A 14,468-nucleotide genomic window follows, 5' to 3' on the forward strand; every position below is an offset into this window, starting at 1 on the left:
CAAGTTCAAGTTTTCATGTTTACAGTCGGAATGGAGCTTGAAGCTCTTCTCATCACCATTTCGTTTATCCTCATGATCACTCTGATAATAAGGATGATAAAGATGAACATCTTCTTCTCTCTTCTTCTTCTCTCATCATTGAGATATTGCATTTGCCTGTGAACGAGTTTAGTGACTTGGCTAGTTTAAGCCATTCAAAGTGACCTAAATCACCTCAACTTGTGCCTGTTAAATGTAGTAGCCAGTATAATATGGCAACAATTTGTTACCTGATTCCATATATTGATCAACCTGTAAATAACTTGTTAATAAACAGGTTACCAACTCTAACCTATTCTGGCTCCTCATGACTACTCATTCCTCCTCATCTGCAACACTCATTATTATAAACAATTTAATCTAAATTTATACTAAACTTCCGAATCAAGGTTAATACTTTCATCAAATACAGTTAATAATAGCAAGTAATTGAAGGAAGGAAGGATTGAAAGGAATGAAAAAAGAAACTTTTTTTTTGATCAACAATTTTTTATATAAATTATTAATTAATAATTAATTGATTGATTTGTTCACAAAACCATTATATACATTAATTTGATAAAGTTATGTGAATTTAAAGTTATCCAAAAATAAAAAGTTAAAGATTCTCTTGTTGGTTGCAAATGTTGCATACTGAAAGTGGATTGTCTCATTGATTCATTGATTCATTGAATGATTGATTCCTTTATCCATCCATTTGATTGACAGTTGTTGTTGTTGTTGATTCTTTAACTCTTTTATTGATATTCCCAACCAAAATTGAATTCAAGTTCAATTGTTTAATGTTGAACAATTTATCAACTAAACTATTATATTAATGACTGGAATGATTAAAGTTGATAAAGTTGTTAATCTTGATGAAATGGGTGATGAAGATGATGAAGTTGATGGAGTTGGTGAAGATGAGAAGAAGAAGAAAAGATGAAATGATGAAAAGATGAAGATGAATATAAAGATGAATATAAAGATACAAACGAGTGTTTCTCATGAAATGTGAAACTTAAACAACTCATTTGATTATCTGATTAATTGGCACCAATGAATTATGATCTCTCTCACTCTCAATCTTTCATTAGTTTAGACCAATTAACGAAGGTGGGTTTCATTGTAATACAATTGAAGAACTGAAAGGAGAGAGAAAAATTTGTTTCTTTAAAAGCATCTAATAATTGATTAATAATTAAAGTCGAGTCGAGTCTAGTCCATCTAACGTCTATCGTCCAGGCAATCCATTGAGTGTTGAGCATTTTGAACTTGGATAAGTACGAATCTCATATGGCATTGATAAGTTGTTTAGTTTGTTTGACTTTTCAGTTGATCGATGGTAGAGACAAAGGAAGACTGAAATTAAACAAGAAACAATTAAAATGATAATTAAAACGATAACTGAAGTGGCGAATGAAATGGTCGACATGCAAATCTGATCGATTGGTTCGAGATCAGTCATGTCCAGAAGTGGAACTGATTCATTTGATCCTAAATTAAATGCTAAGTCACTTGTTGAAACAACTTTGATTATCCTGTTGAGACCAATTTCAGTTGCAGCATCCATTGAATATTCAGATTTAATCATATCTTCGAGTCTTCGAGAAACATCACGTTCTTCACGAGGTTTACCGATACCATGATAAGAAGAAGCTGAAGCAACATAACTTTCTTGTTGTTGTCCAAGTCGACCTTCGATGGGTCCATTGGATGGTGAAGAAGGTCCTGAAGAGGAAGAAGAAGAACCTGGAAGGGCTTCAACTGAACCAGGACCACCGACAGTCGAAGCTGAACATTGTTCAGGACATTGGTGTCTGCATATTTGGATTGTACATTGAAAGTGAACTTCCATTGAATCAGGGAATTTAAAGGCTTGGAAATGAGCATAACTAAGAACTGTTGCTGAAGAACCAAAGTTCTTGATCTTAGTGAATTTGGACATTAGTTTGGGTCGAACAATACATCCTTGGGAATCGACCAGTTCGATTGGAGCTCGTTTACCATCGTGAGCAATGCAGTTACGAACAAGCATATCGAACTTGTTTTCTTCGTCTTTAATGGCCAACACCATTGTCATTGTTTGACCAATCTTAACGATTCCTGCCACTTCAGAGGCCCATGGACCTTTACCCACTTGGATTTGCATCCAACAACCAACATTGTCACCAGCGAAATCAGCTCGAACCACATCCAACATGTCCACTGGAAATGGACGGAATGTCACTGACTTTTCATATTGATCATGCCAAGTGCATCGAAGTTTCCGTGCTTGATCCCAAACCTCTTGGACTTGTTGATCATATTGAATGACGATTGTGTTCTCGAAGAAGGTTCCACTTCCTGATGAAGCTCCATAACCATAAAGACCATTTTGTGTGTTTCCAGTTGTTCCACAAGTAGTTATTCCAATGTCGAAATAGACTGAATTTCTTCCTGAACCAGCAGGTAAATGAACACAATTTCCATGAGAATAATGACCTTTGGAGAAGATTATTCCATTGAATGGTTTATCGAATTCGATGGCGACTTTCATTAGATTCTTTTCGCACTTTACATCCAAATGAGCGATCTTAGGCATATCAGGTGCAGGCAAAGGCCAGTTTTCATTTTGTTGTCCACCATTAGATGAGCCATGATGAGGAGCTGGAGCAACAGCCACTTGAGCGACTGGAACATTTTGTGGTCCACTTTGACCATCATAACCTGAACCTGAAACAATAAGAACATGAAACATGAGAATGAATGAAGAACACGAAGAAGAACCAGAAAAATGATTAAGGTTAATTCAAGTAAAGACGAACCTTGATAAGGATGACCAGCTTCTGGTCCATATTCAATTGAATTTTCCACTGGATGACCTGGTCCTGGGGGTGGTGGAGGTGGTGGTGGATGTGCTGATGGATGACCTGATCCATGTGCAGGTGGAATACCATGAGCAGAGTAAATGGATCCATGATGGTTACCATGTCCTTTGGGTGGAGGCAAGTTGGATAACATGTAACCTGGTCTATTGATCATTGGGTGATGATGAGGAGGAAGAGGTGGGCCTGGTGGACCTAATTCACTGTGACTTGGTGCTGAGGGTGGAGGTGGTGGTGGTGGAGGAAGAGGGCCCAGACTATGGTGGTAATTGTGATTGGGTGCTGGTGCCGATTCGAATTGACCCTGATCAAGGAATAATTTATTTACTCATTAATTTCAATAATCATCATTTCATGGTTAAAAGCCTTGGAAAGGTTTGAAAAGGTTTAACAGTTTTCAAGTGAATAATGTTCATCTTCACATCTTAATACAGGTTCAACCTTTTGCTCAACTTTTTTCACTAAACTCTTCAACACCTAAACGAACTCAACTTTTTTTACTCTTTTTTTTGTTCTTAAATTATAATCTGAGATATTACATGATGTTATGAAAATGAAATGATCAATCAGATTATTTACTGTTTTTTAGACCAATCAAGTTATCCAATTATAGTGAATATAGTTTTATAAAAATATCGTGATTCATGTTTTTCATGACTTACTGAATTATGTTACTGAATAAATGTTGCACAAACTGAATCAATAAACAGTAAACACAAAGGTCGACTTGTTAATAGATGAATAAACTTTCAAATTTAGTCTAAAGTCTTGAGACTTGTTCAATGTCTAAAGGTCAATGTTACTGATCACTTGTTCAGTTGATCAGTTGGTCAAGAAAAAAGTTGTAAATGAAATGATTAAAAGCTCCTAATCTGTTAATAAAATGTTGAATAAAAAAAGAAGAGAAAAAAATGTAAAACAAATTAACTATTCTAAGGTCAGTTAAATGCCTAAGGGCGGTTAAAGATTCCGGTAATATGTTCAATGCATGAACTTCAATCAGGCTAATGAATACTGACTTGGAATATTTTCTTTCTTTTCTTTTTTTCTTTTCTTTTTTCGTTTCTTCTTCTTCTTCTCTTCCTATTTACCTTTCCTTGTCGCTCTCCATTTTCATTGCCTAACATTGTAAGATTGTTGATCCTTTTTTAGGCCAAAATCAAAACTCAAATTAGGCCAACTTTTTGTTTAAATTACTTACTATTTTTACTTGTATTATTTACTCATTTATTCATTATCACTCTCAACACTCTTTATTAATATAATCAACTTACCTGATGAATTGGTGGATAGTTCTTGTGATCAATAACATCTTGACTTTCGGCTTTAATCATATCATCGTCATCACTCAATTCAGATGAATTTGGGTTTTTATCACCATTTATTGAAGAATCGCCTTTCTCATGAATCTCATCAGCTATACTTGATGATGACTATAATAAAGCAATTTAACAAAATAATTAATTGACTTTTCAAAGCAAATATTTCTACAATTTCAAGTCAAGTCTCATTCATGGGAAGAAATGAAGGAAAATGAACAACAATTTAAGTGAAAAATGTTCAATAATTTCATGTTTCAATTTTCCAAATGATTAAACATCAAATTGACTTTTCTAGTTGTTTCATCTTCTACATTTTGCGCATTTAAAATTCATTCAATTTGATTGTAAACTATTAAAATGAACTACAAATTTCATGATTAATTTGATGCAAAAAAAGGTCAAGAAAATGTTTTCTTTTTCATTGTTGGGATAATTATGTTCTTCAGGTGATGAGACAATGATGTTGCTATTAAAAGCATAAACTGAATGAGTTTGAGCCGTGATGAAACATTAAAGGTTATTATGGATTAAAAGGTGCTCAGTGATGGTTCATGATAATACATTAATCAACTGTTGAATGTGTATTTTAAGGTCACTTTAAGTCTCACAATTAATGCTAAATGGTCAGACAATAAGACAATGTAATAGTATCTAAATGTTGATCAATAAACAAAATACATTTTAAACATTTTCTTGAGCTTTTCATAACATTAATGAAACGATAAATGATCTTATTTCTTGAGCTTTTAATATAATCCTTAGACTGATCCAAATGATAGCATTCAAAATTAAGCTATAAACAGATTCATGAAACTTTCAATAACTGTAAATAAATACAATAATAAGTTGACTTACCAAAAGTAGGAACGAAATAACAAATAAAATAATCCGATTCATTTTGAGTTATAAATGTCACACAATTTGATTGTAATAAACGATGTTAAACAAATGATAAAATAATTGAATTGTCCGGCGACTTTTGCCCGGACAATTGATGATAAGTTGATTCAAGTTGAGTTGAGTTGACAATATTTAAACTTAACTTTTATTTATCCTTTTGCTTTGAATTGAATTGAATGGGAATGAAGAAGCACATGAATGGACAAATATTAATGTAACTCACACTTTGAATGTCGACTATTAACTGGCCCTTTGAATCGATAAAATTATCCTTCAAGATCCTGGATGATGAGAGAGCAGATGAAGGAGAAGAAGATGATGAAGATGAAGATGAAGACAAACGGACAGGCCGGATAACCGGGACTTGCGCCGTGATTTGTTGTGTGCTGTTGTTAGTAAATGAATGAAACTGGATTGAAAGTTGATTATTTAACTAATAATAATAATACATTGAGGTGTACCTGGTACTTGACATCGTCTCTTAAGGCTATCCTCATCTATCCTCATCTTTATCTGCATCATTTTCATCATCATTTTCATCATCATTTCATCTTCTTCTTCTTCTCTCCATCTGCGCCATCAGATAATAAACCTGATTTGTTCGAGTTTAGAGCCGTTTAAGGCTACTTTTGTGACCGGTTCTGCCCTTTTCTTTCTTCTTCATTCAACATCATCTTCTTATGTTTCCCCCAATAAATACCGTTACTTCTTTTCTTTCTTTCTTTTCTTTCTTTTCTTCACTCTTTTTCTTCTTCTTCTCTCTCAACAAATAACTAGGTTTCCGGGCATCAAGCTTAACTTGTAATCGTCAAACTTGATTGCGTGAATCAAAAGAAAAATGTGGGTTTGGGTTAGAAGACAGAAGAGAGAGAAAAGTAAGAGAAGAAGAAGATGCGATTTATCGATGTTCCAATGAGTTAACTATAATAATAAAGCGGAATGATTTAAGCAAAAGTTATGTCGGTTGCTCCTTTAAATGCAGTTAATATTAATGTTAATGTTGATCCTTTACTTGATACTAATGTTCATATTCAAGTTGATACTAGCTTCATGAACATAATGATGATAATGATAATACTCATGTTCAACCTGATGCTCTTCTCTGCTCTTCTCTTCTCATCTCTCTTCAGTTCTTGCCATTGCTACCCTTAAGGCCACCCTTGACCTCCAATGACTTCCGTAACCTCCATCATTATCACATTTTTCATTCCAATCAAATAACTTTGCACATTCATTCATTTAATTGACAACAATTAATAATTAAAATTGAATTTTCCTTTGCCAAATAACTCGTTTTGTTTTCATTAACTTCTTCATAATATTGCATTCCATGTTTGCTTCTTGTTAGGTCAACTTTTAGGTCAGTTGGTTAGTTATATCATCAAACTGTTAACTTAAATTACATTGTAATACTTCATTCATATTACACACGAAATTTCACCATATTATGATATTCAATGTTAAACCTCAACTTGTCTCTTCAACTCAACTCAACAAACTCAACACAATAAGTCAATATAACAATTGAAAAACAATGATAATAACAAAGTAAATCATTGTTTATTTCAATTCAATTGCAATGGTGGATTAATCATGGATCAATCAATTCCAATGACCTGGATGAGAGAAAGTTTAGATAAAGAAGAGATGAAATTCATGGTTCAGCTTCAATGGATTAATAGATGTAATTCACAATAATTCACTTAATAGTATCATGAGAACAGAAAAGTCAAACATTTTTTCATGAAAAAAGTCTAATAATATTTGAAATACCTTAACCAATATAAGTTAAGTTAAGTTAAGTTGGTTAAATTGATTGAAGCATCAATTCATTGATTACATGCTTTAATAAAATGAAACATCACTCAATCAATGATCAACATCACATAATAATTAAACTTCATCGAGTTATCATTGATTCATCAACTAAATAAACTAAATTAAACATATCATTATCTTGCTTATTATTCAATTTTAATACAAATTCAGGCGAGGTAATTCATTTCTTATACGGAAACAAAGAATAACATGATTTAACTAAAGTTCAAGTTCAATTACGGACAATTAAACATTCAATTATCAGATAATTTTCGTTCGTTTCTGTTAATATTTACCAAATATTTACTTGATATTTCAATTACTATTACTGAATATGTTACTATTATTGCAACAGTTTATTGTTGAACTGAAATAACAATGAAAACATAATCAAACAGTTAACATCAAGTTTATTGTTAGGATCGAGAAAATATCATCATTTTCAAGTAATAAAAGTTTCTTTTGTACAAAAGTTTCAATATTGTTATGTGTTAATTTCACCAACTTAAACTTGAACCAGATATTTCAGTATTTTAGTGCTTTGAATCCATTGAATAATGAACAAAGTTGAAAGACTGGATTGAACAATATGTTTAGTGGCGATGTTCATTGAGATAAATAATTAATACTAAGAACAGGAATCTTGTTAATCCTGATTATATCCAATGTCATCAACACGGAAATGTAAGGTTACTGTAACAGAAACTAGTTGACAGTTTAGGACAAGTAAAGGAAGGATATTCAATAATGAATAACACTTTGGATTGTATTTACTTGAACAAGTTTTACTTCAACAAATAAATTAAAACAAATCAAAATGTAAAACTGTCCTTTTTCATATGCAAACATACTAGAAGTCAGAAAATAAACAGAACTACTAAATGCTACTAACTGTCTTCTAGCTTTTTATGTGTACTAAACAAACTACAACAAGAAGTTATGTTTTGCCAATTGCAATTTAGATTCGTAGCATTGTAGCATTTTGATTCTTCAAAGTCTCTTTATTCCTGCAATTTCTCTAATATCATCTGTTATTATGTGCTGATTTACTGATTTACTAACGAGGTAGTGGTGCAAAGACGTTAAATGATTTAACTTTACTTCAATTGTTTTCGAAATGTTCTTGTTTTGCCATAACCAGGTTTTTTTGTAGTGCACAAGTTTTCCAGGACAGAGTTTTAGTCCTTTAGAGTGATAATAGCACAAAATTGGTGATTTTTGGTCAAATTTTGAAGATGTAACGAAACATAGTTCGTTTTCGTTGCTGTTTTGACACTTGGGTACTTTTTCCAATGGAAGCAAGAGATTTACTATGAAAATTTACAAAATCTAATTTATATAAACCTGACAATAGCAATAATGATTTTATAAGTAGAAATTTAGCTCAAAAAACGTCAGTCCCTCGATACTGTTGCAGAAAAAAAGCAAAACTTCATTGTTATACTGATTGATCCAATCCTTCAGAGAACTTGTTAGATCTTTAATTGTGTGTTTTCACTTGTTTTCACCCGAATAACTATTTCTAACCAAAATAAAACCGAGTCTCTTTCAAAATAGTCATCAACAATTAATGTTGAGCAATTATGTGAAACAAATTAGTCTATTTAGCCATTAAACATGATAATTATATGTGAATTAAGCGCAACAAGTTTACTCTCATTCATCACAAATGTAACTCTTTTATGGATAACATTAATATCTGTACTCTAAATCTGACCATCACAACAGTCATCACCATTATTCTCATCCTCACCATCATCATCATAACCGTCATCACCACCATCAACAGCAGCAACTTCATTCTCAATCCCAGCATCATAATCATAATCATTATCATCACAATCATGATTCACTTTCGATCTCAATATGTACAAAACAAACAGACAAATTTATAAAAGACAATAAAAACATCGTGACAATAAACACATCAACTCAAGTCAACATCAAGTCAACCTTATTCATATTATCATTTTGTTTATTATTACTTCTTGTAACGAAAGTATTAATAACAACTAAAATAGACTTGCATCAAAGATTAAGGTTAATAATTTTATTAGAAAGTTAATACTTTCTTAATAAATATTCATTTTGAACCATAAAAATGATTTATTTTCCCAAAAAACTCACCAACTTTCATTTCAATTACAATTAAAATCATATTATATTATATTTCAATATCAAACTGCTTCAATACTTGAAAGTTAAAAATAATGCTAAACTATTAAAATGCATAAAATACAAGTTCAATCAATTTGTTAAATTTAGAAATGAAATGAACTCCTAAATACAAGTTTAAATTGAATTAATTGCTTTATTTCAACCTCTTTTTGTCCATAATATACGATCAACTATCCACGTGCAATTCAATTGTCAATTATTGTATTGTAATACAACAATAATTATCATCATCATCATCATCTCCATCTCCATCTTCATCTTAATCATTGTCATCATATTCATATTCAATAATATAATAAGCATAATAACGTTAATAATCGTAATAACCTTTTCACTATTACATGATCAATCACATTGCATTATTTCAATGATAAAAACTCCAATCTAAATTGTCTTAAGTGACCAAATCATTTGTTATTTGGCCCATTTTCGGACTTACTCAATGCCTTAGTTAACCCCGTCTAATTGAGGTCACTTTCCGTTGAATCACAATTCACTTTTTGTGTTCCCACAAAAGCAAAAAGTCAAAATGAAATTCAACTGTTCTAGTATTTGATGTGTTCACATCATTTCATTTAATCATCAACTTGATACAATTAACACTGTTAATACACAAAATACACTCAAACATTTACCTTCCATTCACCTTTACATGGTTTACTTTCCCAACCAGAATCGGTCAACATTCAAAATCAAACCTTCAATTTATTCAGCAACATCTTTACGACAAAACCAATTAACCAATAAATTAAGATTCACAAACAAATTAACCAAAAGTAAACCAGACAAACAAATGAATAGCAAATTAATTTATTCAATAATCATTTAAAAATAGTTTTTATTATCCATTAACAAATGCTAATGAACATCAATTGATACGTTAAACTGTCGACTAAACCAGTCGCAATCAAACCAAAGACAGCAATCAAAATTTAAATGCACAATGTCACAATTAAGTGACCAATTAACATATTTATTTAAATCCGTCTTCAAATCCATTGAATCAAATGCAAATACAATGTAAACACTTTAATCCACGAAAACATTGTAAAGAGTTTGACAGTTGATTAATAATCAATTGCTGCCAATTGTACTTTCTAACAACATTTAAATTGCCAATTCAATTAGTTAATTATAGCTTGAACCTTCAATACAAAAGGTAAGTTGTCTAAGATTAACTCAGCTTGAGTTATAATTATGATACAACATTGGTTACCTTTACGTTGGGCAAACGGTTTGATTAATGAACATTAGTTTTAACCCGTTCAATGTTTAACAATAAATCAAAGGGAAACCTTTTCATTTGTAGAAATAATTTTGTTACCAAAAAATTTGCTCTTCTCTTTGCTTCTTCAAGCTGCTTCAACAATTTAAATTGTCCATTAATGATTACATATTTACATTTCCGCATGGAAAGGTTAACAATTTAATAAATTATCTGAATATTTTGTTCCCTCAAACAGCTAATTAATTGTGAATAATTTGCTCCGTTTTTTGGCTCAATAATAACCATTTTAACCATACAATTAACCCAACCATTTTAATTTACAATTTTGGATCAACTCTAATTGCTCTTCTTGTACCATCTGTTTACATGCCAATTAACGGAATCTCGTAAAATTAATGATCAATTGGCAGTCAATTGATTGAAGGGAATCTTCATTTTTGTTCATTTCTATTCGTTTCAAAGTATTCAGTTTTTATTGACAAATCCTTCATTTTAAAGCATCTTGACGTTGATCATGTTTAACTAATAGGTTTGTTTCAACAGGTTAAGGCTTGATGTTGATCATTGGATTTGCATGAGAAAAGAAGTTTTGCCTTCTCAGGGAATCATGAATAATTCAGGAATTTACTTTACTTTATTTATATCATTTTGAAATTGAGATGACAAAATATTGGGCGATATTTTTAGCTATCAATGCAATGATTAGTTTAATTGTTTGCAAGTCGATGAATATTAATGATTTCATTTGTAATTGAATCTGTTTGCTTTGTTTTAGGATGATGAGAGTCTTGGTTGGCCTGAAAGGTGAATGGAAGGTAAATGTTTGAGTGTATTTTGTGTATTAACAGTGTTAATTGTATCAAGTTGATGATTAAATGAAATGATGTGAACACATCAAATACTAGAACAGTTGAATTTCATTTTGACTTTTTGCTTTTGTGGGAACACAAAAAGTGAATTGTGATTCAACGGAAAGTGACCTCAATTAGACGGGGTTAACTAAGGCATTGAGTAAGTCCGAAAATGGGCCAAATAACAAATGATTTGGTCACTTAAGACAATTTAGATTCGAGTTTTTATCATTGAAATAATGCAATGTGATTGATCATGTAATAGTGAAAAGGTTATTACGATTATTAACGTTATTATGCTTATTATATTATTGAATATGAATATGATGACAATGATTAAGATGAAGATGGAGATGGAGATGAAGATGATGATGATAATTATTGTTGTATTACAATACAATAATTGACAATTGAATTGCACGTGGATAGCTGATCGTATTTTATGGACAAAAAGAGGTTGAAATAAAGTAATTAATTCAATTTAAACTTGATTTTAGGAGTTCATTTCATTTCTAAATTTAACAAACTGATTGAACTTGTATTTTATGCATTTTAATAGTTTGGCATTATTTTTAACTTTTCAGTATTGAAGCAGTTTGATATTGAAATATATAATAATATAATATGATTTTAATTGTAATTGAAATGAAAGTTGGTGAGTTTTTTGGGAAAATAAATCATTTTTATGGTTCAAAATGAATATTTATTAAGAAAGTATTAACTTTCTAATAAAATTATTAACCTTAATCTTTGATGCAAGTCTATTTTAGTTGTTATTAATACTTTCGTTATAAGAAGTAATAATAAACAAAATGATAATATGAATAAGGTTGACTTGATGTTGACTTGAGTTGATGTGTTTATTGTCACGATGTTTTTATTGTCTTTTATGAATTTGTCTGTTTGTTTTGTAACTATTGAGATCGAAAGTGAATCATGATTGTGATGATAATGATTATGATTATGATGCTGGGATTGAGGATGAAGTTGCTGCTGTTGATGGTGGTGATGACGGTTATGATGATGATGATGGTGAGGATGAGAATAATGGTGATGACTGTTGTGATGGTCATATTTAGAGTACAGATATTAATGTTATCCATAAAAGAGTTACATTTGCGTTGAATGAGAGTAAACTTGTTGCGCTTAATTCACATATAATTATCATGTTTAATGGCTAAATAGACTAATTTGTTTCAAATAATTGCTGAACATTAATTGTTGATGACTATTTTGAAAGAGACTCGGTTTTATTTTGGTTAGAAATAGTTATTCGGGTGAAAACAAGGGAAAACACACAATTAAAGATCTAACAAGTTCTCTGAAGGATTGGATCAATCAGTATAACAATGAAGTTTTGCTTTTTTTCTGCAACAGTATCGAGGGACTGACGTTTTTTGAGCTAAATTTCTACTTATAAAATCATTATTGCTATTGTCAGGTTTATATAAATTAGATTTTGTAAATTTTCATAGTAAATCTCTTGCTTCAATTGGAAAAAGTACCCAAGTGTCAAAACAGCAACGAAAACGAACTATGTTTCGTTACATCTGCATAATCTGACCAAAAATCACCAATTTTGTGCTATTATCACTCTGATGGACTAAAACTCTGTCCCGGAAAACTTGTGCACTACAAAAAAACCTGGTTATGGCAAAACAAGAACATTTCGAAAACAATTGAAGTAGAGTTAAATCATTTAACGTCTTTGCACCACTACCTCGTTAGTAAATCAGTATATCAGCACATGCTAACAGATGATATTAGAGAAATTGCAGGAATACAGAGACTTTGAAGAATCGCAATGCTACAATGCTATAAATCTAAATTGCAATTGGCAAAACATAACTTCTTGTTGTACTTTTAAAGTAATAGTTTTCTTGTTTTTGCTTTAGAATAGGGAATAGAATCACAATTTTCGGGTGAACTTTAGCACTTATTCAATCTAAATTGCAATCGGCAAAACATAACTTTTTGTTGTAGTCTGTTAATTATACATAAAAAGTCAGAAGACAGTTAATAGCATTGAGTAACGTTTCTGTTTATTTACAGTTGTCATTGTTGAGTGTCTTTTATCTGCCCGATGAATGGCTTCTCGTTCTCGGTGACTTTTTCCTTGGCCAGAGAAATGCTCGGTATTTTTGGTTTGTATGGTTGAATGCTTGCATTGTTGGTGAAATTTTAAGGGATTATTGGATATTTTTGACCAAAAATAAAGAATTCTGTGCCCATATTACTCTGAAGCGCAGAAATATAACAATGCAGACAACTCTGAAATTCGCAAACACAGAACATTTCGTTATGGCAAATCAAGTAAAAATTTGAAGTTATATTATTCCGCGAACTCACAACCCTTGTTAGGTGCAACAAAACATATAACTTCTCGTTGCAGTTAGTTAAATAATACATAAAAAGCTAGAAGACAGTTAGTAGCATTTAGTAGTTCTGTTTATTTTCTGACTTCTAGTATGTTTGCATATGAAAAAGGACAGTTTTACATTTGATTTGTTTTAATTTATTTGTTGAAGTAAAACCTGTTCAAGTAAATACAATCCAAAGTGTTATTCATTATTGAATATCCTTCCTTTACTTGTCCTAAACTGTCAACTAGTTTCTGTTACAGTAACCTTACATTTCCGTGTTGATGACATTGGATATAATCAGGATTAACAAGATTCCTGTTCTTAGTATTAATTATTTATCTCAATGAACATCGCCACTAAACATATTGTTCAATCCAGTCTTTCAACTTTGTTCAATATTCAATGGATTCAAAGCACTAAAATACTGAAATATCTGGTTCAAGTTTAAGTTGGTGAAATTAACACATAACAATATTGAAACTTTTGTACAAAAGAAACTTTTATTATCTGTAAATGATGATATTTTCTCGATCATAACAATAAACTTGATGTTAACTGTTTGATTATGTTTTCATTGTTATTTTAGTTCAACAATAAACTATTGCAATAATAGTAACATATTCAGTAATAGTAATTGAAATATCAAGTAAATATTTGGTAAATATTAACAAAAACGAACGAAAATTATCCGATAATTGAATGTTTAATTGTCCATAATTGAACTTGAACTTTAGTTAAATCATGTTATTCTTTGTTTCCGTATAAGAAATGAATTACCTCGCCTGAATTTGTATTATAAATTGAATAATAAGCAAGATAATGATATGTTTAATTTAGTTTATTTAGTTAGTTGATGAATCAATGATAACTCGATGAAGTTCAATTATTATGTGATGTTGATCATTGATTGAGTGATGTTTCAT

At 30.9% G+C, this 14,468-nt stretch overlaps 1 protein-coding gene across 2 annotated transcripts; it reads right to left on the minus strand.

Annotated features, from left to right (window-relative positions):
- Positions 1–506: 506 nt before the first annotated feature.
- Positions 507–5,343, minus strand: LOC107360083 (uncharacterized). 2 transcript variants are annotated; one of them, XM_089268526.1, is made up of 4 exons: positions 5,063–5,343; positions 4,160–4,318; positions 2,826–3,189; positions 507–2,727 (listed from the first exon to the last, which is right to left on the minus strand). In XM_089268526.1, the coding sequence occupies exons 1-4, from the start codon at positions 5,102–5,104 to the stop codon at positions 1,253–1,255; spliced, it is 2,040 nt and encodes a 679-aa protein (XP_089124652.1). In that variant the 5' UTR covers positions 5,105–5,343; the 3' UTR covers positions 507–1,252. The 2 variants fall into 2 exon arrangements, with proteins under 2 accessions (XP_089124652.1, XP_015782192.2); XM_015926706.3 differs by having other exon boundaries at positions 514–2,733.
- Positions 5,344–14,468: the final 9,125 nt, after the last annotated feature.

The sequence above is a fragment of the Tetranychus urticae genome, chromosome 3 (assembly GCF_039701765.1).
Source record: "Tetranychus urticae isolate SD_2017Ah chromosome 3, NJAU_TeUrti_SD_1.0, whole genome shotgun sequence".
In the NCBI taxonomy this organism is placed as follows: domain Eukaryota; kingdom Metazoa; phylum Arthropoda; class Arachnida; order Trombidiformes; family Tetranychidae; genus Tetranychus; species Tetranychus urticae.

Bases quoted from the DNA above. Each gene is read 5' to 3' on its own strand.
- LOC107360083 (XM_015926706.3), bottom strand. From the start codon at position 5,104: ATGAATCGGATTATTTTATTTGTTATTTCGTTCCTACTTTTG. The intron at 4,319-5,062 runs GTAAGTCAACTT...GCTTTATTATAG, and splicing joins TTATTTCGTTCCTACTTTTG to TCATCATCAAGTATAGCTGA. The intron at 2,734-2,825 runs GTTCGTCTTTAC...TTATTGTTTCAG, and splicing joins AGCTGGTCATCCTTATCAAG to GTTCAGGTTATGATGGTCAA.